At 40.5% G+C, this 24796-nt stretch overlaps 1 protein-coding gene across 1 annotated transcript in view; it reads left to right on the forward strand.

Moving 5' to 3' along the window:
- Positions 1-24796, forward strand: part of LOC137624395 (uncharacterized) — a 227750-nt gene that overhangs the window by 19618 nt on the left and 183336 nt on the right. The window contains exon 3 of the mRNA XM_068355132.1: positions 13879-14010. Within this exon, the coding sequence (XP_068211233.1) occupies positions 13879-14010 (132 nt within the window). The remainder of the gene's footprint in view (positions 1-13878; positions 14011-24796) is intronic.

A 24796-nucleotide genomic window follows, 5' to 3' on the forward strand; every position in this document is an offset into this window, starting at 1 on the left:
AATATTATTTGGGTCTTCTCAATACAGTAATCATCTTTACAACCTGTTATTATCTGCATTTCAAGAGTGAAGTCTTTAGAGGCATACTTTTTATTGTAGGCAAATGGTGCAAGGAATGTAGCAAAACTATATTACCATTGAAACATACTTTTCCATGAGAGGGACCATGAGGCAAGAGCATTTCTCCCATTGGTTATTGAAATGTCAGTATTGCTTGACTTAATACACAGAAAATGTGGATCATGATCTCCCAGAAACAATTTCCTTGAACACTTTACACAGTAATTGCTAAAAACCCCAAAGGAAGACATTTTAATATTTACTTTTTACCACTTACTGCTAAAATATTCCATTCCTTTATCAAGGGCATGTGTATATTAGAGCGAAAGAAATTGGGGAACTTTTAGGAAAACAAAAATTATGGGTGAATGTCAATTACACCAGCTTCCTTAGAAGAAGCAATATGAACATGAGGGGAGTATAGAAATAAGAAATTTTTTATTAATCAATTTTTGATTCACTCCTTTTATTTTCACTACCATTTCAGTGTATCTTGCGTTATTTTGGGCTCTTGGTGTTTCATTTGCTTTATATTCTATGAGAGGGTATTCTTTACCCCTACCTATGCGCAATCTTTTTAGTGTTTTTATCTTGTGCCAGCTTAAGCATACGGATACATTCTCAAGCTCAATATGTAGCAATATCTTGAATTTTCTCTTGTTGACCCTTCGACTCTATCTTTTGCTTTTCTTCCAGAGATTCCTTATGCTCTGCGTAACATAGATTATTATTATTATTATTATTATTGTTATTATTATTATTATCATCACTATTATTTGTAGCTAAGCTACAGCCCTAGTTAAAAAAGCTGGATACTATCAAGTCCAAAGGCTCCAACAGGGATAATAGCCCAGTGAGTAAAGGAAATCAGGAAACAGAATAGTATGCTTGACTGTATCCTCAAGCAAGAAAACTAACCTTAGACAGGGGAAGACCATGGTACAGGGACTGCCGCACTACCCAAGACTAGTGAACAATGGTTTGATTTGGAGTGTTCTTTTAGAAGAGCCGCTTACCCTAGCTAAAGTCTCTTTTATTAGTACCAAGTGGAAAATAGCCACAAAACACCTACAATACAATAGTTAGCTCTTTTGCATCATTTAACCAGGTTCTGCACCTAAGGTTTCATTCTCACTCCATATGATTCAATTTCAGAGGAGTAAATCGTTTGTTCAATGATTTGTATGCTTCACAATACCAGTTCTTTTACTCTGGCTTCTCCTTCGGCTCACCCTAAGGGTGATCTAATTTCAGACTCAAAATCTGGATACCCTGGTGTATTTCATCTACTTTTGAATATGAGCTAAGGGTTGTATCCTGATCACGTTTAAACGACTCATATAGTTGACAGCCGTTCCTATATATCACGAGATTTGGCTACTCCTTCCAAATCCTTACAGAAGCTCTGAAGATTCTACCTTGGCTAAACCCTTTTTCCTTAGTCTGTGAGATCCAAGGGAAAACTCCCTTCCATAGTTCTCTCATGGAGCTGAAATGTATTTGTTCACTTTTATGGATCACTTGTCAATGATAAGACCTCTTGGTTTACTTAGAAAGTGCATACTCTGCAATGCCTTAGGATGGGTCATTTTGGTCGTATTTTTTCTGTCGCAGATTCTTTTATATGCCATATTCTGTGATTTTGCCAAACAGAGACCCGTGTAAAGCCTGGTATCTGAAGAGATTTTGGTTGTTGTTAAGTGCTTAGATCAATTTTATCTGATTGTCTCTAAAAACTCTACCTGATCATACATTGGATCATCTGCTGGGTGTATCCAGGTTAATCCATATATCTGAACAGGATGCCAGTAAAGACCAGTTTGACCGTTTATCCAAAGTATCTAAAGCTCCAGTTCCCCAATTCAAGCAGCCTCCTAAATCTTTATCATTTCCTAATCTTTTTTTCATGCTACTAAGGCTAAACCTCAGTTGAATCCTTGTCTTATATTCTCCTTGAAGTTGTTTATCACAGGTCGAATCATGGCAAATGGTGGAATGGCATACAAATCCAGATTTGACCAGTCCGGTAACTTGTAACTTGGCATCCACTTTCCATGCTAGATTATCCAAATTTGGAGAACAAAATACATCTATCTTCTTGTCCACTTTCCATGCTAGATTATCGAAATTTGGAGAACAAAACACATCTATCTTCATGTCCACTTCCCATGCTAGATTATCCAAATATGGAGAACAAAACACATCTATCTTCTTGTCCACTTTCTATGCTAGTTTAGCGAAATTTGGAGAACAAAACACATCTATCTTCTTGTCCACTTCCCATGCTAGATTATCCAAATTTGGAGAACAAAACACATCTATCTTCTTGTCCACTTTCCATGCTAGTTTATCCAAATTTGGAGAACAAAACACATCTATCTTCTTGTCCACTTTCCATGCTAGATTATCAAAATTTGGAGAACAAAATACATCTATCTTCTTGTCCACTTTCCATGCTAGATTATCCAAATTTGGAGAACAAAACACATCCATCTTCTTTTCTACTTTCCATGCTAGATTATCCAAATTTGGAGAAGAAAACACATCTATCTTCTTGTCCTTATCAATACTAAATCTCTAGATATTCACATTTTAGTGTGTACAGTGATGTTCACATTTTAGTTTGTACAGTATACAGTACTTGTATATTAAATCTCTAGATAATCATATTTTAGTGTGTACAGTATACAGTACTTATATATTATAGGTGTTAGTAACTAAAGTACTTCATACACACACACATGCATACGCACATTATTTTTGAATTACGATTATGTAAAAGCAGAAAGACGACTTAAGGTAAATGTAATGGTGTTGAGAGAGAGTGTGTGTTTGATATGCGTAGTAGCATAGTGTGTTCATGTGTACCAGTAAGTACTGTTCATTGTTTTTTTAACTTGAATATGTACTTATTGATATTGAATTGATTGTAGATAAATAATTATTAGACTTAAAGGAAAAATGTGTTTCGATCTGTTATTTATTTACCAAAATGAAAGAAAAATAAATCGCTAATGCATACATAGTAGCATTGTGCGTTCGTACATATCACACAGTACCGTTCATTATGATTTTTAACTTTAATATGTACCTATTGATATAAAATTAATTGTAAATAAATAATTATTAGAATAATAAGAAGATTATGGTATGATCTTTTATTTATTTACCGAAATGAAAGAAAAATAATCCCTAATGTCTTTGATATGCGTAATAGCATTGTGCATTCGTACATACAATACAGTTTTGTTTATTGTGTTTTTCAAGTTAAAAATGTACGTATTGATATAAAATTCATTGTAAATAAATAATCATGAGATTAAAAGAAAAAAAATATTAAGGTCCGTTATTCAATTACCGAAATGAAGGAAATATAAATTTGCTATTGTGTTTAGTATGCATAGTAGAATTGTGCGTTCGTACATACAATACAGTTATGTTCATTGTGTTTTTTAACTTAAAAATGTGCAGTACAGTACTTATTGCTGTAAAATCAATTGTAAATAATCATGAGATTAAAAGGAAAAAAATATTTTACGATCTGTTATTCATTTACCGAAAGGAAAGAAAAATATATCGCTACTGTAATGTGTTTGATATACATAGTAGTATTGTGTGTTCATACAGTACATAGAATAAAGTAATGTTCGTTGTGCTTTTTTAACTTGAAAATGTAATTATTGATATGAAATTATTTTTAAATGAAAAACCATGAGATTAAAAGAAAAATTTTTACAATCTGTTATTTTTATATTGAAATGAACGAAAAATACTTTGCAAATATATATTTTTTTTTTTATTTAGTAGATAAATTATCTATAGAAAAACCTGCGAATCCGTGATCCCGTGAATGTTGATCCATGTAACTGTATAATTTTATAAATCAGTACTAATGAGTCAGCCATGTGTCTCCTCAAGGGAAACAGAATATTATTCCTATGAGCCTCCCTTGGTGTTCATATTGCTTCATCTCTAGAAGCTGTGTTTAATCGATATTTAAAAAATATTCCCTTTTATTTCCCTTCAATAAACACACACCTTTAGCAAAGGAATGGAACATTGTAGTAGTAAGTGGTAATAAGCCCATACCTGATGCTATAGAATCTCTTTTGTCCTTTCACTTTCTCTGTTATCATGGTTTATTTCAGATATGCTCAAGATTGTTTACCAATTACTGTGTATTAACATTTTTTCCCCTAGATTTGTTGATAATAACTGGGAGATCATGATCCATATTTTCTTCGTTTATCATGTCAAGCAATACTGTGATATCTATTCCCGCTGTAACGAGTGCACTTGCCTCCAGGGGCCTCTCATGGAAAAATATGTTTTAGTGGCTGCCTAACAAGTTTAAAGTTCTAAGCATAAAACAAAACTTGCTTTTAGTTCAGAGGGAAATCCAGGGAAGGTTAGGCTCGTTGATAATAATTGGTTGATGATGATAATGACACATCAGCACCTTTAGACAATTCTTATAATCAGATAAATTTCAACAGTGATGAGGTTCAAAAGCTCTTGACATCACTAGCTTCCTTTGTTAAAATTCAGAAGTCCAGTGAATCCTCTCTTGAAAGTGGTAATTCTGATCATCCCCACCCCAAATTCCTTAGTTGATTCTTGTGTTAAGTGTTTCTATCAGAACTGGTTCTGAAAATTTGCTGTGCAATACAGATTCGAAAGGTTCTCACAGATCCTTTAATTTTTTAAGTACTTAAGATATTTCTGCTGCTTAATCATTGCGTTATCACAATTCTAGTCATTCTATTAGATAACTAGATTGTGGATGGTGTGCCATATTGTATGTTTCCCTTAAATCTTAATGGGACGAACTAAGTTTCAGCTAAAGTCGATCATTTGCATCATGTTTTGGATGTGCTTACAAGCTCTGCCTTTAGTTCATCATGGGTCAACTCTAGCATGGTAAGTGTTGGCGTTAGTACACCTCTTCTCGAAACGAGTCCTCTGTGGGCACTCGCAGAACCCCCATATCCAGTTGTAAACAGAATAGGAAATCAGCTGATTTTCCATAAGTTACACCTGATGTACAGGAAGATAAAGAGGAAGAAATTTTGGAGGTAGACCTGGAAAGAGAAAAAATGTCTCCTTTTTTAATCTTACGTAACCTTCTTGCTGAAAAATATCCTAATAAGTTGATTAAGGTAAGGTTAGAAGCTTCTTATTCTTCTAAATCTTCTGAAGTTGTTACTTCCAAGTGTGTTTATACCCCTCAGTCCTTTAATTCCGTGGTGGAGAGAATCGATAAATTGTTACCTCAGGTTCAAGAAAAAAAGGCTACCAAGACTACTTTGTTTTCCAATTTCCTTTCCTTACTGGGCTATTTTCCCTGTAAAGCATTCTGCTTTTTCAACTAGGTTTGTTGCTTAGTTATTAATAAAAAAAATAATGATTCTGGTTCCTGTTTAGTCCTTAAGCCTTCTATAATACAGAGACTTGTTTGAGTCTCATCAGTTGCTTAATCTTGATCTTAGATTTCAATTTGATTTCCAGGCTTAACTCCATCATTATGCCTCTTAAACTTAAATCTTTGAATTCAGGTTTTGCAAGTGGATTGATTAAAAAGATGATGCTTATGGGTAATCAAGTAGGAAGTGTTCTTGAATGATGCTCCTTTGCGGATTCTATAATAGTGGTTATTTTTAATTTATTTAAAGAGAAATTTGTGGGATATCAGGATTTTAATTTAATTTTAGATTAGCTGACCTGCTTAGATGTAACTGTCTCAGATGGGACCTCTGAGGCACTATCAGTCTGTGTGTGATTTGTGATTAAGAGAAGATAGCTGGTATGTGGCTGTATGGTGGGATCAGTCTCTGAGGCACAAAAACAGGCATTAATTTCTTCCCTTGTCTTGAGCATGTGTTAGAAGTGGTAAAAATTGATGAAGGGGCTGCCCAAGTAGGAAGCAAAACCCAAACTGAAGTTTCCTCATTTAGATCAAATTCTAGAACAAGGAGTCCCTTTAGTTCTAGCGTGACATATCAGAAATCCATTATAGTAGACATTCTGTATGGGTTTCCGACTGGAATTGAAATCCTTATCGGAGAGCAGTGTGATGGTCCTTCCCAGCCAATTCCAGTAAGGGGAAGACTTTCCAACCTCTGCCCAGTTAGGGAAACCTTCATTCTGATCTCTGAATGCTAGCTTTAGTGAAAGGAGGTTACCGGATCCCAAAAAGCCCCTCAAGCATTCACTAGAATCATGACCCCCATCTTGGAATGGTTAAGGTTCCTGGGAGTTAGAATTTTTTTGTACCTCGACCATTGGTTAATTTTAAGAGAATCATTGAAAATTATCCATGTTCAACAAGTGCAGTTAATTAGGTTGTAAAATTGGTTGGGGGTTTTGGTTAATTTTAAGAAAGTCATCCTGGCCCCGACTTATAAGATTCTGTGTGAGGAAGATGATAACAGTTCCTATTCAGGTTTTCCCTCTGAGATAAGTAGCTAGTTCTTTCTTCTTTTCCTACAAAAGATCAAAACATTAAAGCCAATGTCAGGTCAGATATGGATTAGACTGCTAGGAATCATGGCCTCGTTAGAGAAATTTATCCCACTGGGCCACCTTGAGATGAGGGTTTTATAGAGTCCATCTTAATTTACATTGGAATAGGAAAATCAATCTAAACACCTTCTCGTTACCAGTATCGAAAAACCAACTTCTGCTAATGAGTTGGTGGGACACTCACAGGCGATTATCTCTGGGAGTTTCTTTGGTTTTGAAAATCCTAAACTTATGTCTGTTCACAAACGTTTCACAGGAAGGGTGGGGAGCAACTCTGGATCACTTGCATCTCTCAGGAAAATGGACCCTGCAGAAGGCAAAATTGCATTTCAATTGCTTGGAGTTACTAGCTAGGCTATATTTAAAACTTTCAGAATCAGAAACTGTTTATTACATATTTGCATCATCATACATACATATACCAAGGCACTTCCCCCAATTTTGGGGGGTAGCCGACATCAAACAAATGAAACAAAACGGGGACGTCTTCTCTCTATGTTCCTTCCAGCCTGACAAGGGACTCAACCGAGTTCGGCTGGTGCTGCTAGGGTGGCACAGCCCACCCTCCCACATTATCCACCACAGATGAAGCTTCATAACGCTGAATCCCCTACTGCTGCTACCTCCGCGGTCATCCAAGGCACCGGAGGAAGCAGCAGGGCCTACCGGAACTGCGTCACAATCGCTCGCCATTCATTCCGATTTCTAGCACGCTCTCTTGCCTCTCTCACATCTATCCTCCTATCACCCAGAACTTCCTTCACTCCATCCATCCACCCAAACCTTGGCCTTCCTCTTGTACTTCTCCCATCAACTCTTGCATTCATCACCTTCTGTAGCAGACAGTCATTTTCCATTCTCTCAATATGGCCAAACCACCTCAACACATTTATATCCACTCTAGCTGCTAACTCATTTCTTACACCCGTTCTCACCCTCACTACTTCGCTCCTAACCCTATCTACTCGAGATACACCAGCCATACTCCTTAGACACTTCATCTCAAACACATTCAATTTCTGTCTCTACGTCACTTTCAATCCCCACAACTCCGATCCATACATCACAGTTGGTACAATCACTTTCTCATACAGAACTCTCTTTACATTCATGCCCAACCCTCTATTTTTTACTACTCCCTTAACTGCCCCCAACACTTTGCATCCTTCATTCACTCTCTGATGTACATCTGCTTCCACTCCACCATACCATTTGCTGCAACAACAGACCCCAAGTACTTAAACTGATCCACCTCCTCAAGTAACTCTCCATTCAACATGACATTCAACCTCGCACCACCTTCCCTTCTCGTACATCTCATTACCTTACTCTTACCCACATTAACTTTCAACTTCCTTCTCTCACACACCCTTCCAAATTCTGTCACTAATCGGCCAAGCTTCTCTTCCGCGTCTGCAACCAGCACAGTATCATCCGCAAACAACAACTGATTTACCTCCCATTTATGGTCATTCTCGTCTACCAGTTTCAATCCTCGTCCAAGCACTCGAGCATTCACCTCTCTCACCACTCCATCAAATACAAGTTAAACAACCACGGTGACATCACACTTCCCTGTCTCAGCCCCACTCTCACCGGAAACCAATCGCTCACTTCATTTCCTATCCTAACACATGCTTTACTACCTTTGTAGGAACTTTTCACTGCTTGTAACAACCTTCCCACAACTCCATATAACCTCATCACATTCCACATTGCTTCCCTATCAACTCTATCATACGCTTTCTCCAGATCCATAAACGCAACTTACACATCCTTACCTTATGCTAAATATTTCTCGCATATCTGCCTAACTGTAAAAATCTGATTCATACAACCCCTACCTCTTCTAAAACCACCCTGTACTTCTAAGATTGCATTCTCTGTTTTATCCTTAATCCTATTAATCAGTACTCTACCATACACTTTTCCAACTACACTCAACAAACTAATACCCCTTGAATTACAACACTCATGCACATCTCCCTTACCCTTATATAGTGGTACAATACACACACAAACCCAATCTACTGGTACCATTGACAACACAAATTAAACAATCTCACCAACCATTCAAGTACAATCACACCCCCTTCCTTCAACATCTCAGCTCTCACACCATCCATGCCAGATGCTTTTCCTACTCTCGTTTCATCTAGTGCTCTCCTCACTTCCTCTCTTGTAATCCCTCTCATTCTCATCTCCCATCACTGGCACCTCAACACCTGCAACAGCAATTATATCTGCCTCCCAATTATCCTCAACATTCAGTAAACTTTTAAAATACTCTGTCCACCTTTTCTTTGCCTCCTCTCCTTTTAACAACCTTCCATTTCCATCTTTCACTGTCTCTTCAATCCTTGAACCAACCCTCTTTACTCTCTTCACTTCTTTCCAAAACTACTACTTATTCTCTTCATAAGAATGACCCAATCCCTGACCCCACCTCAGGTCAGCTGCTCTCTTTGCCTCACTTACCTTGCACTTTATCTCCACATTTTTCTCTCTATATCTTTCATACTTCTCTACACTATTACTCTGCAACCATTCTTCAAAAGCTCTCTTTTTCTCTTCCACTTTTACCTTCACTCCTTCATTTCACCATTCACTGCCTTTCCTCATGCTGCCTCCAACAAACTCCTTGCCACACACATCACTTGCAATCCCAACAAAATTTTCTCTTACTAACTTCCACTCCTCTAAATTACCAGTTTCTCTTACTTTCACTTGGTCCTATGCCATTTTCAACTTTTCTTGATATTTACTTTTTACCCCCGATTTTATTAGCTCTTCAACCCTCACTAGCTCCCTTTTACATCCACCTACTCTATTCCCCCATTCTTTTGCTACAACTAATTTCCCTTCCACCAAAAAATGATCAGACATACCGTAAGCCATACCCCTAAACACGTGCACGTCTTTCAATCTTCCAAACATTCTTTTAGTTATCAACACATAATCCATTAACGCCCTTTATACCACGCTTCCATTTGCCACTCTTACTCATGTATACTTGTTTTTATCCTTCTTTTTGAAAAAGCTAGAACTTATCACCATCTCTTGCTCAACACACATATCTACCAGTCTCTCCACACTCTCATTTTCACCTGGTACGCCATACTTCCCAATGACACCTTCTACTTCTCCAGCACCCACTCTAGCATTTAAGTTACCCATGATAACTACATAATTCCTTCTAACTAGACCTTCTACACACCTAGTTAATTCATTCCAGAACTCATTCCGCTCTTCTTCACTTTTCTCACAACCTGGCCCATACGCACTGACAAAAGCCCAACATTCCCTACCCAACCTAACCCTTACCCACATTAACCTAGATGATATCTCCTTCCATTCCACTACTTTACCTGTCATCCATTCACTCAGCAATAAAGCCACACCTCCTGCTCTTCCCCTTTCAATCTCAGACACTACCAGACATTTCACCAAACATCACTTCACCTTTCCCTTTCTTCTTTGTCTCACACAAAACCAATATATCCATCCTTCTATTCCTAAACATTCTTCCAATCTCACATCTTTTACTCTCTATCGTATTACATCCACGTACATTCAAACACCCCAAAACTAGAGTGCGGGGAGCAGTCACTCTCCCCCCCAGCTCCACCTCTTTGATGTTTCACAGGATTATAATACAGTAGAGGGGGTTCCCAGCCCCCTCGTCCCTTCCCTTTTAGTCGCCTCTTACGACACACAGGGATACGTTGGCGCTATTCTAATTGCTTTTATGCCCCCGTGGCCACAGAGAGCAGATAAAAAATGCTTTCGTTTCCTCATTTTTTTTTTTACTCTTCCTATTGCCTGTAACAACCCCTGAAGGTCCTTAGAGGCATAAGGTTTAGTACATTGCAGAGTTTTACCTCCTAGAGCTGGAGGTTTGTGTTAATATGTCTCAGCTATTGAAGGTTGATGAGTTTAAACAGCGAGAGGTTGTTGAGCTAGAATTCTTCGATATAGATTACCCTAATCCAGAGGTCTTAGAGGTTTTCCTCAGAATCCAAGAACCTGCAGAATGGCCCTCCAATGTTCCGAATCCCTCTCTGCTATAGCCTGACTTCTAGCAACTTTTGCCCATTGTGTAAATAGTATAATTAAGGTAAGTGTAAAGATGAAGTGTTTTCAACTATTTCAGAGTGATGCAGGAGGAGGTTGGCCTTTGTATTTTTTTATATTTTAATAAGAAAACAAAATGTAGTCCTTGACAGTATTTTTTCTCATACAATCCCATTGCTTTACAATAGTTTATGACCGTCCATGCAGACTTTCAGACACTTTATCAAAGAAGAAATTGTTGTATCCTAGTCAGCAGTTTGTGTTATCTGTGCTCTGCAGACCCACTAGTGACTGATTGAGTTACTTGTTGTTTTGTGTAGATTAGCTGTGAGTTACAGAAAAATTGTTGTAAAGTCCCTTTGTTTTGTTAATTTTTATACATTATTACCTTGACATATGAGCGCTCCAACAGGATCATTCCAAGATATGAGCAAGCCACTGAGCAAATATTTGCATTGAGATGTGAGCACAAACTTGAGATACAAGCATGCTTAATGTTTACTGATGCTAACGCTGTGGAATAATACAAATTATTTTTTAGATTTATTACTTATTCTCATTTTTATTGTTTAGGTTGTATTTGTATTTTTTGTACTGTGGCAGAGTGCTAGGGAGTGCTCTAAACCCACATCACTCGTTCATTTAACGTGATCGTTGACTTTAGTACACATCTCCCGTGTTGTTTTTGCATTATTTACGAGATTTTAACTGTACGTTTGTAAATAGTCTTCATTATAAGTGATGGATCCTAAGAAAGGGAGTGGTAACGATGGAAGTAAGAAGAAAAAAATCCATGCTGGTGATATAGGTGAAGCATGAAATTTTCGAGAAACCGGAGTATGATGTCCACATGAGTGAGTTAGCATACCATTACTAACCGAGTACCTCGACGATATGTACAATCTTCAAACAGTAAAAAGATACAAATAAAAAAAGTAAAAAAAATAGATAAGAATAAAGTTTGAAAAAGTTAAGCTAAGTTCAGTTAAGTTAATTTTAAGTATTATGTTATGTGTAAGAAACTGTAAACATTGTACCGTCCAATTCCCTCTCCTTCCCATCCTCTCTCCCTCCTCCTCCGCACACACTCCCATTATCCTCTCTCGTCTGTCTCAAAGGTAAGAACTCCGTAATGAAACCACATTTTATTGTAGATTACAGTAATCATGTATATGATTTGTTAGTGTATGTAAAGTATGCTTATACGGTATAGTATAGCAATTAAAAACATGTTTTTTTCATTGTTATATAATTGATTTGTGTGTTTTTAAGAGGGCAGAAACTAATGAAATTTTTTTCAGTTATTTTATATGGGAAAAATTGATTTGAGATACGAGCAATTTGACATACAAGCCTAGTTCAGGGACGAATTATCCTCGTATGTTAAAGTATATCTGTATTAGTTTCATCACAAATCTATTGCTTAACACTAGCCCGAATAGTGGTTCTAGTTTAAATGCTTCCAAATATGCTGCCTTATAGCTTGGTGGAGTAAGCTAAAGAAAATTTGAAGGTAGATTATATCATATTCAAAGGTTTTAAGAACTTGATAGGAGGTCAAAAATTGAAGTAGAACTCTTTAAGTATATTGCTTGGACTGATTAGACTTGTATATAAGTGGGAATGAAAATACTTGGGCAGCTGTTCTCATGTGGCCAGGAAAGAAGATATTGAACGATTTATGGTGTGGCATTAAAAATGTATCTCTTCTAGAGACCTGAGAGTGAGAGTGGCCAAAAAAGCATGACTCGTGAGTGCATGTAATGCTGGTCCAGTAACTGTAGGATATTTGAATAGCATGATGAGAAAAGGAAATGAATCTGTTGTTAAAAAAACAAATTATGAGGGTCTGCTAGCACGATGTGACAAAAGCAGGGTAGTTCCTTATTTCATATATATATATATATATATATATATATATATATATATATATATATATATATATATATATATATATATAAATATGAAACTGAATTGAAAGTACACTTATACCAGGTGAAACAGTAAAATTGAAGTGGTTGTAGTGACAAATTCATTATGCTAAGATGGCAGGGAAGGCCATGGTGAGTACTAGTATCTTGAAGAGTAAGCACTCTTACAAGCTGTGTGATACAAGTACATGGAAAAGATATTTATTTTATTTGAAAATAAAGAAGAAATATTTAAGAGCCAGACAACCCACTGGCACAGGCATGCAGAATGAGAGATTAAAGTATTTCACTTCAGCATGGACAGGTGGAGCTGACATAGAGTATAATTCTGAATGGGGCAGGTGAGGAAAAAACATAAGACGTTTCACTTACAATAGCTGGAGAAAGAAAAAGTACACAGGTACTTACTAAATCCAGGACTGATGTAAATTCTTCAGTTTCATGAATTATGTAGACACCCTACTCATTTGAAATCATGCAGAAAGAAGTTGCTTTAATACTTGGAATTATTTAAGAATTGTTACAAAACGATGACTATAGCATGGGGAGTGTGGGGGAAATTATTTTTAGTATTGAAGCAAGGTGTGTGAGGTTATCAATATGCCATACAAACAAAGATTTGGTTTGCTTTGTGGTGGGTGATATAGCCCAGATGCATGTATGCAAACTGGAATTGTAGAATTTTTTTTTCTTTGTGTTTGAAAGTAGATGTGGAGCTAATGGAAAAACATGTGGTTGTACTAGCAGTATGGACGACAGGATATTTACAGTATATATGTAAATTGTTTCAAGTTGCCAAACAAAGGATGGACATTGTATAAATATATGTTTGGTTATTGTATTTTCATAAGAATGTTCTTTCTTTGTTATACTGGTAGTGATGGCAGTCACATTTACCAATAATACCTCCTAGCTGATCAATAAAACATATCAAGAAATGAAAAGGTAGGTAATCCATTTATTCGGCATGACCTCAATCCTTGTGATGCCTAGACTGGATTCTACTGTACATGCTTTAATTGGCATTGTCCCAAACACTAAGAAAAATTAGTTTTTATTTTTGGAACAATTATTTTGTCATCTTAAACTAGTTACTGGTCGAAATACTGTAGTCTGTACAGAGACACTGACTACTATACTTCTAAAAGAAATAGACCTTAGATTTGGAAGGGTCAGTCAGTAACTTGGATGATAACTGCTCCCACAGCTTAATTGTTGTAATAAGGGAGTACAGATGACTTAAAAGGAATGTAGCAGTGAATTTTATTCAGCATTTATTTTTTTCTTTCAGATGTAAATAAAGTTGTTATAGATGATTCTTTAACGGAGGGTAGAGTTGGAGTTGCAGCCTTCATTATGAAAGCTCAATTCAAAAAGCTGCCTGCTGACAGACCCAAAAAGAAATGGGAACCACTAAATCCAGGTAATGGTCATCATCAGTTTTTATGCTGTTACTTTTCTTATATTAAGTACCTAGTATTTAATATTTTTTCTTTATTTCTTTTAGATTGTCCTTGCCGTTTAAGATTTACATTACTATTTATCAACCTTAGAAAGCTCATTCATTGTTCATTTATCCCTAAAGAAGGTCCAAACGGATGGAAGAAATTTATGATTTATGGATATGATTAGTCTTATCGGCTCATGCATATTTACTGAAAACCTTGCCATAACCTTGCATTATACTTTACCCTGCACACACAAGGCTCATAAAGCTATAAAAGTAAACAATGTAAATAATTCAATATATTGTATTAATCAAAAACTTGAATTTCAATGTAAAATTGTTATAAGTTAGAGTATTTTGTTAAGAGGTTTTATAACAGGGTTAGGCTCGGCTAATTGTATGTCGAATTTATAGTGTGTAAAATAATAGGATATTTTTTGGGCTCAAGCCATGTCATCCTGATGGAAGCTTCTTATAGACAGCTTTCTAAGGGAAATTTTGTTACAGTGATACTCCCAGAGAATGGACCATAGGTCTCCAGAATTCTAACTCCTGGCGCGAGTATCCTTAAAATTTTCTTTAAGGATATCGCATAATTTCAGGGGACGTATATCTTGATACGACACATGGCAATCTTCACCCCGAATAGAGTTTTTGCTCTGAGGGGAAAGAGTGGCGAAATTGAAGGGGAGCCGTTATCAAGGTTACGCTTCCTCCCCTACTATTACAGGGTCCAAAATGGTGGATCATTCCTTATTCAGTAGCGCTTTCGCACGGTGTATCTCCCTGATTATCTAGTGTTCTAGACCGCTATTTTTGAGGATTTAACATGCATTCTCCAGCATCTTCTTCCTCTGAAAAGTTGAGTATTTAATCTTTCCTGTGTCCCATCTCACAGTGAAGTTAGCATAAATTTAATGTGTTTATCGGAGCATAGCCGGTCACCGGAGGCGCCATATTGGACGCTGTCGTTCGTCATGCATGTTTTATTTAGTCAGCAAAACGACATTCCCGGTATTTAGCTTTGATGAATTATAGCTATTTAGGCAAAAATTATACTAGTGAAGATAAGATCATGCACGTAATTTTCCTCTTCCTTAAATGTATCGATCATATACGTTAGAGTCTCGGTGATATAGGTAGCCGAGATCTCGCCCTGGGCTAGGCTAACCTAGCCTACGTGCTTTAGTATACTTTCATACATTATCCCCGTTTACCCTCGTGTATCGTTTTATCAATTCAACAGGAGATAGTATATCTCCTAGAATTAATTATATAATTCAATACTCGTCTCTTTTGGAGATTTAAGGATAAACCCTTCCTTCCCTCTGAGTGCCGCCATTAGGCTACAACCCTATCTTGGTCTTGCCATAGACTAGTACACTACGGCTTCACTATGCTAGTGTTTTTCTGTCTTCCCCCTTGCCGGTGAGTATCCCGGCTTGGTTTTACGACAGTAACTCAGAGTATTCAGTCTTTATGCCGACAACTTGGCTGCCAGATGAGTAGGCACTCCCCTGCTGGCTAACAGTTGTAGACATAGGAAGCCTAGCTTCCCTAGCCCGCATCTGAAGTGGTAGTACGATGCCGCCACCTTCTCCCCTGCGGTCTAGAAGACAAGTTTTATTTCGGCAAGGCCCTGGGCTGAAGAATAGATATTCTTCTGCCGCTCAGGACGGCGCCGATATTGAAACGAGGTTTCTGATTGTGTCTGGAAATGGCCGGCAATCCTGCCGCCTTTTCCCGACAACATACAAGACCCTTTAACTGCCCCTCTCTGTCCTTAGTGATAGCCTAGCTATCGCATGTCTTTGGCCGGTGTCCTACAATCTCCACACTTGCCGGGTACAATGCGGCGCCTGCCGGGCTCCTACAATAGGCAGCGAAATTGCCGCTCTGACCTTTCCCTACGGACGCAAGGCTCCGGGAAAGGTTGTGCCGGCCATGACGGCTGCCGGTGGGAGACCCTTTGTCTTTGAGTGTTCTTCAGTCCTTCCTTGGACTGCCATCCACATCCCTGAAGCCGGCAGTAGCCGGCAGCAGATCTTGTGGCTGGATGGAAGCTAGAATGATTCATTCCCCCCTTCCATTTGAACCCTCATTCTGGAGAAAGGCAGTTGGAATAATAATACCTACACCCTTATTTATTGTACTAAACTACATTAATAAGGTAGCCCTTCGCTCCATGCTTTCTCTCTCTCTGTCGGCTAGACCGGTGCCGCCAGGTACTAGCCTAGTTGCCGGCTGAACTACAGTATATGCTTATACAGTAGCCATTATTTCTGCAGTATAGTACATACTGCAGGCAGAAAACTATAGTATATATTATACAGTAGTCTATATTTTCCAACATACCCTGTGTATCCTTTCACAGTCTATTGTTGAGACCAATCTTATATTGAAGTGAAGCATTCCTTCAAAACACTGATGAAAGTCATCATATCATACTTTACCCCACAATATTAATACTTTTATGAAAGGGTCAGTGCTAGTATACACTAATTCTAACACTAGAGGTTAGAACCATTCTCCTTTGATTTTCCTTTAATAAGAAAATTCTTATAGTAATATCGGGGGAGGTCACAGCAATTGGCTGGACGGGAGACACAAGTATGTGTCTTTCCTATTTCTTTTCTAGCTTACTATCCTAAGTTATAATGGTTATGATACCAAAACATTTAATGCATGACATTTTATTTAACAAGTGTGATAAATCACCGTATACTCATTTCAATTTCCTTTCTTTACAGGAGGAGCAGAAAGTGAAGTTTGAGGTGATGTACTGTAACCACAAAAGTAGGAACTTTTGTGGTCACACTATGTGCAGGTCTCATGCCGCCTGTGTTGTTACTACCCAAACCTTGCAGTATTGGGACCCCAACAACTGTAACGTCTGCTCGGCCTTGATGGCCGAGGGTTTCGGCGACCCCAAGTCAGCGGAGTCGAGGGACGCGGCACACGAGAAGCTTCGCAAATGGGTACGAGGGTTCCAGAAGAACTCTCCCGGACCGTACCTTCCCAAGGACAAGATGCATAGCTTGCTGTTCCCAAAAGCTACTACTAATGCCGTCGTGCCCCAGACACGACCCTGGCCTCCCTGCATCCAGATCGCAGTCGAGACAGAAGTCAGTGAGGCGATGCAAGACATGGACATCAACCAGAAGGAAAGTATGTCTGAAGTGTCCACGGACACAGAGAAGGATCTTCTTCGGTACGATCCTGAGGAAGAGTCTACTCTACCTCCCGGAGAAGATGAAGATGTCGATTCGTCAGAAGTGGAGGACCCCCTTCCGCCTGTGCCGGCAGCAGAGCCGACACCGTCTACGTCTTCGGCTCCCAACCCTCCATTGGATGCCATGGGTCAGGCAGTTTTGGCCCATATTACCACCCTAATGGAGAATCTACGCAAGGGGAGCGTAAAAAGGGAAGCAAAGATTACAAAAGAGCTCCGTGAAGCGACTCGGACCGCCGCCTCCCGAGGTTCTTACAAGCAACCCAGAGTTCAAGACCTGACATCCTGGTCCGAGACCAATCCCTGGAGGTATGCAGAGTTCATGCCTATTACCAACGGCAAGCTCTACATCTCGGAGAAGTTGGGAGCCATCCCCCTGGATGACATTCAGTTCTGGCTGAACGTTAATGCATACCTGGAGTGCTTCATCCGACTGAAGCATGAGCCAGCGTCAAAAGAGGAGACGGAACCGAAGGAGGTCATGGTATTCGACCACAACAAAGCAGAGGCTCTCTTGACGAGTAGCCTGAAGAAAGCAGGTTATACCAACTCCTGAGTTTCTGCACTGAGCAAGAAACTCCCTACCTTTCTTGCTCCTGCTTTGAGAGCCTTCCCTTTACGTCGACGGCTTTTCAGACCGTTGTCAAGGCGGTTGAGGAGAGCAAACCATGCCCTACACTAGAGGAGTGTAGGCCTCTTTAGCCCTGTCCACAGATGAAAAGGAATGGAAGGAGGTCCACCTAACCTTCTCAGTAGGATAACTAGATGCAGATATCGCTGGACAGCAATTCTAGCGAGAACCTCCCTAAGTTGTCGTACTTTCTCTTGAGAAAGGAGCAGGAGACAAAGAGAGGCTAGCCGCCTCCCTGTCCCTCCAGAACTGCATAGAAATGTGTGCAGGTCACAACAGCACTCCAGATATGCTCACAGTCCTGGCCAAGATGCACATGGCCACCCTCGTAAAGGACCTGTACGCCTTCATGAAGGCCAGAAGAGCCTGTAGGGAGTTCGTGTTTGCTGCTGCGACGTTGAACCACGAACCCAGGAAGCTGATTTCTTCCAGTATTTGGGGCAAGGACCTCTTCCCAAAAGAAGCGGTCCAAGAGGTAGTTGAGAAAGCCGCCACGGAGAAAAGGAACCTTCTCCAAAAGTGAGGTATCTCCTCAAAGAGAAGTTCTTCCCAGATGCTGGTCCCCAAACCAAAAGGAAGACAAGGAAGCCAAGACTACCTTCTCGGCCTACTCAGCAACATCCCACGGTCACCATGACCGCGATGCCCCAAGTGGTTGCTCAGCCACAAACCACCTTCCAAGTGGTTGCTCAGCCACAAACTACCTTCCAAGTAATGCCTCAACAGCTGGTTACCCAGTCACCAGCTTTCAACCCAAGGTTTGAGAGGCTAACTACTACCTTTCGTCCGAAAGGAAGAGGTTCTCGACGGGGCTCCTCAAGACACCCCTCACGAGGCAGGGGAGGACACGGTCAGGGTGGCAAGCCCTTCGGACTGCCTAATCAGTGAGATGCTACAGGTAGGAGGGAGACTCCAACACTTTTGGGATCGTTGGACCTTCGATCCCTGGGCCCACAGCCTAATCAAAAATGGACTAGGATGGAAATGGAACTGGTCTCCACATTCATTTCCCCAATTCTTCCAACACTCCACCCCCTTACTAGAAGAATATACCTTAGAACTCTTGAGCAAAAAGGTGATAAGGAAAGCAAAGTTCATCAAATTCCAGGGAAGGCTTTTTTGTGTTCCCAAGAAAGACTAGGACAAACTCAGAGTCATTCTGGACTTATCGCCACTCAACAAATTCATCAAGAACAACAAGTTCAGGATGTTAACCCTTCAACACATAAGGACCCTGTTACAGAAAGGGGTGTACACAGTCTCAATAGACCTGGCAGATGCTTACTGGCACCTTCCAGTCAGCCGCCCCCTCTCCTCCTACCTAGGAGTCAAGTTACAGAAGACAAAGTATGTCTTCAGAGCCATGCCCTTTGGACTAAACATAGCCCCAAGGATCTTCACAAAACTTGCGGACACAGTCGTACAACAACTACGCCTATAAGGCGTTCGGGTGGCAGCGTACCTGGACGACTGGGTGGTGTGGGCAGCATCCAAGAAAGTGATCCAGTTCCTGGAACATCTGGGATTCAAGATCAACTTCAAGAAGTCTCGACTCTCTCCAGCTCAGGAGTTTCAATGGCTGGGAATCCATTGGAACTTGAAGTCACACCGCCTCTCCATTCCACCAAAGAAGAAGAGAGAGATCGCGGGTTCTGTTAAGAGACTTCTGAAATCCGACAGTATCTCAAGATGCCAACAGGAAAGAGTACTGGGCTCTCTCCAGTTTGCAGCAGTAACAGACCCAGTGCTAAGAGCACAGCTGAAAGATGCATCGGGAGTCTGGAGAAGATACGCATCAAACGCTCGAAGAGATCTACAAAGACCGGTACCGACATTACTACGATCAGTTCTCAAGCCGTGGTCGAAGGTCAGGAGCCTAACGAGGACCGTTCCCTTACAACCACCTCCCCCATCGGTTACCATCCACACGGATGCCTCGACAGAAGGATGGGGAGGTCACTCCCATCAAAGGAAAGCCCAAGGGACCTGGTCATCCCTGTTCGAGACCTTTCACATCAATATTCTGGAGGCCATGGCAGTCCTCTTGACTCTGAAGAAACTATCCCCTCACAGATCAGCCCCCGTCAGGTTAGTCTTGGACAGCGAAGTGATAGTGAGATATCTGAACCGACAAGGCTTGAGATCGCCCCACATCAACCATGTGATGTTGGCCATCTTTCGTTTAGCGAAAAAGAAGAGAGGGCACTTATCGGCAGTTCACCTACAAGGGTTCCACAATGTGACGGCGGACGCTCTATCCAGGCTAAGGCCAAAAGAGTCAGGATGGTCCCTAGATGCAGACTCATTCTCCTTCATCTTGGAAAAAGTCCCAGATCTGCAGATCGACCTCTTCGCGACGAGCGACAACAAAAAACTTCCTCGATATGTAGCCCCATACGAGGACCCTCTGGCAGAAGCGACGGACGCCATGTCCATCGATTGGAACAAATGGACCTGGATCTACCTGTTCCCTTCAACGAATCGCCTGCTGAAAGTCCTCATGAAGCTGTGATCCTTCATGGGAACTGCAGCAGTAGTGGCCTAAGAGCAATTGGTTCCCTCTGGTGATGGAACTGAAACTGAGGCTGGGCCCTCTACCGAACCCAGCTCTATCCCAACTGGTTCAGAAGTCGACTGTCTTCGCTTTCATCACAGAGAACCCAAAACCTTCATCTCATGATTTTCTCACCTTAGCAGTAAAGAAAAGATTTGGGATCTCGAAAGGCAGTATAGACTTCCTAGAAGAATACAAGTCAAAGTCAACCAGAAGACAATACAAATCGTCTTGGAAAAAGTGGGATGCTTTTGTTAAAGCAAAAAGACCGAAAGAAATCTCAACAGACTTCTGCTTTTTCTTCTTCATCCACCTTCACGAGGAAGGCTTGGCTGCCACCACGATAACTACATGTAAGTCAGCTTTGACTAGACCTCTTCTATACGCCTTCCAGGTGGACCTGGCGAACTAAATCTCCAACAAGATTCCGAAGGCAAGCGCTAGACTTAGACCAGCAGCCCCTCCAAAGCCCATTTCATGGTCTCTGGATAAAGTCTTACACTATGCTTCAACCTTGAACAATGAAGATTGTTCCCTCAAGGACCTAACACTAAAAGTGATATTCCTGTTTTCTATAGTCTCAGGGGCTAGAGTTAGTGAAATAGTAGCCCTATCAAAAGACGTGGGCCATATTCAGTTCACAGATTTGGGAGAACTGAATCTCTTTCTTGGCCCTACTTTTCTCGCCAAAAACGAGCTACCCACCAAAAGGGAAAATCTGCCCTCTAAAGGAATATGTCTCTTATGTTCAGTAGTGTGTTTAAAGGTCAATCTTCGTAGAACTTCAGACTTCAAGGGAGGACAGCTCTTTAAAGGCAAAACCTCAGGATCAAACTTATCCCTTAAACTACTGAGGGCGAAGCTCACTTACTTCATTCGCAGAGCGAATCCTGATAGTACACCCGCAGGTCATGATCCGAGAAATATTGCTTCCTCACAACTTTTTTCAGTATATGGACTTTGAGCATCTTTGCTCATACACTGGATGGAAGTCCTCCAGAATTTTTTACAAACATTATGCAAATCAAGTGCATGTGTTGAAACCTTATGTGGTGGCGGCAGGTAGTGTGGTGAAACTTGTCGTCTAGTGTTGTGATGAACAGTGAATTGATTGTGACTTTTCAATTCGGGTGAAAAGGTGTTGACACCTTCCAGTGTAATACCATTTTATTGAATGTCGACCTGGTGACACTAGGACTCTTCTTTTCAAGTGTTGAATTATACCAATGACACTAGTGCCATGTGTACACTTGTACACAGTGTTGATAGTTATCCAACAATTACAGTAAAATTATCTTAATAATTTTTCAACTGATTCCGAGTGGCCACTAATCTTTTCTTCCCTTTCAGGTAGGAAACATTTTTATCTGTATGTTGAATGTATAATTCTATTGAATGTATAATTCTTTTATAAATTATATTGCACCTTCTATGTCATTTGATTATCGATTTTATAAATGATGAATGTGTAATTTCGTCTTATTTCGCCCCACAAGTAGCTAAATAAACTTAGCCGGAGTCCTTTTACTTATTTTCCTAAGTAAACATTCATACTTAAGGTACCTAATCATACGAACAAAATAATCTGAATATTATATTTGTTCCCATATGAATACAAACCTTGTGCTTCTATCATCAATAACGACATTTCCCTGCAGGGGGCAGGAAGCCCTAACATTGTTCCATGCTTAGTGGTAATGACGTATAACGGTATCATCATATATTTCAGAGGTCTGGATGACCATATAGAAGCTGACCCAAGGTTGAGGCACTTATACAAACCCACAGATATAGTACTTTCAAGTAATTCTCTGGTAAGCTTCCATCAGGACGACATGGCTTGAGCCCAAAAAACGGATTTTGAAGTAAAGCGAAAAATCTACTTTTGGGTGAGATGGCCATGTCGTCCTGATGGACCCACCCTCCTTTTCTAAGAAAAGGATTAGGTAGTAATCCCCTCCCGAAACTGCTATGTCTGTAGCACCATGCTCATTGGTACAAGTAATGAGCCACCATTTTTGGCCCTGTAATAGTAGGGGAGGAAGGGTAACCTTGATAACGGCTCTCCTTCAATTTCGCCACTCTTCCCCCTCAGAGTGAAAACTCTATTCGGGGGCAAGATTGCCATGTGTCGTATCAAGATATATGTCCCCTGATATTATGTGATATCCCTAAAGAAAATTTTAAGGATACTCGTGCCAGGAGTTAGAATTCTGGAGACCTATGGTCAATTCTCTGGGAGTATCACTGTAGCCAAATATCCCTTAGAAAGCTGTCTATTGGTAGCTTCCATCAGTGCGACATGGCCCCCACCCAAAAATAGATTTTTCGCTTTTTTCGCTTTGCTTCAAAATCCCTCTTTTGTTCCATATTCTATCTTCATTAGGTCCTCAGTGTTGGCTTACTGCACATACTATGAATAATATGCTGTGTTCAGTATTTACAAATACAGTAACACCCCTCTACATCGGTTTACTATGCTGTACATCAGTTTCGATTTTATGTTGCTTATCCTTAAATATTACATATAGAGTGAAACCTCTAGCTACGAAAGAATCGGCTTATGAAATTTTCACTACACGAAAGGAGATGCGATGAATTTTACAACTCTGATCATGAAAAATGTTTCAGACAACGAAAAGCGGTACAGAGCAGGAACCCAACCGTATCCGATACGGATTTTAAAATTCGCGCCCCGCCAGCCCGTAAACTCGCTACCATCCTACTGCGTTTCCATTGGTTATCTCCCTACTCGGATGGTAGTTACCACCATGGGATCCTGCTCTCCTATTGGTCGACATCTACTGTACTGTATCCTATCGTGCATCTACCCATTGGCATTCCTATGTCTTTTCGTTCCGGCAGTGGTATCGTACGCATTGACTTAGTGTTTGTGATTTCGCTTTTGTAACAATTTTACCGTATGTACTGTTATCATGTGTGATACTTACGATACATCATTAGCCATGGGTCCCAAGAAAGTCGCTGATGTTAAGGGAAAGAAGAGGATGATGCTTGCCTTGGAGATGAAGATGAAAATAATCAAGAAATACAAGGCCGGCTTGTGGTTAAGTATGCTCGCGAAGGAATATGGCCGATATCCATCTACGATAGGAACGATCCTGAAGCAGAAGGAAGCTATCAAAGCAGCAACACCTTCTAAGGGCTTGGCTGTTTTCTCCAGCAAGAGGAGCCAGCTCCACGATGAGATGGAGAGACTGCTGTTTGTCTGGATAAAGGACAGAGAAATGGCTGGAGACACTATCACCGAAACTATAATCTGCCAGAAAGCCAGTGCCATTTTCGGTTATCTCGTGCATGCTCAGGCCGAAGCCGACGCAGGAGAAGGAACATTTAAGCAGGAACCCCCAGAGTTCAAGGCTTCTCGGGGGGTTGGTTTGAAAAATTTAAGAGAGACTCGGGCATTCATTTGGTGGTGCGTCATGGGGAGGCGGCAAGCTCGGATAGAAAGCGGCCGAAGCCTTTAAGACGTTCGACTAGTTGACTGCCCTGGTAGGCTACAGTCCCCAGCAAGTCTTCAATTGCGACGAGACTGGGCTTTTTTGGAAAAAATTGAATTGTCGAACGTACATCACGGCAGAAGAAAAGAGGCTACCTGGGCATAAAAGCCTATGAAGGACAGGCTTACCCTTGCACTCTGTGCAAATGCTAGTGGGGATTGCAAGGTGAAAATCCTGCTGGTGTATCACTCCGATACTCCTCGAGCCTTTAAGACCCACAAAGTCACTTAGGAAAATCTAAATGTGTTGTGGAGGGCTAATGGAAAAGCCTGGGTAACGAGACAATTGTTTATCGAGTGGAAAAATATTTGTTTTGGCCCGACCGTGAAAAAGTATTTGGAAGAGAAGCACCTCCCTATGAAATACCTGCTGGTGCTGGACAATGCCCCTGCTCACTCTTCTTCCCTCCATGAAGGTATTGCACCACAGTATTCCTTCGTCAAGGTTCTCTATCTTCCACCGAACACCACCCCTCTCCTCCAGCCAATGGACCAGCAAGTGACTTCCAACTTTAAGAAACTCTGCACGAAATATCTCTTCAAGAGTTGTTTCGGAATCATTGAGAGCACAAACCTCAACCTTCGTCAATTTTGGAAGGAGCGTTATGATATTGTCATATGCCTCAAAATGATCGATCAAGCTTGGCAGGAGGTTTTGAGGAGCACCTTGAACTCTGCTTGGAAGAAGCTGTGGCTTGATGCTATCTCCGCAAGAGATTTCGAGGGCTTCCACGGAGCCCAAACTGAAGACGATTCCGAAAATGTTGACGATCCGGAACCTGATGCTCGATTTGAAGTTGCCGAGATCGTTACACTCTGGAAGTT

Source organism: Palaemon carinicauda, chromosome 31 (genome assembly GCF_036898095.1).
Source record: "Palaemon carinicauda isolate YSFRI2023 chromosome 31, ASM3689809v2, whole genome shotgun sequence".
Classification (NCBI taxonomy): domain Eukaryota; kingdom Metazoa; phylum Arthropoda; class Malacostraca; order Decapoda; family Palaemonidae; genus Palaemon; species Palaemon carinicauda.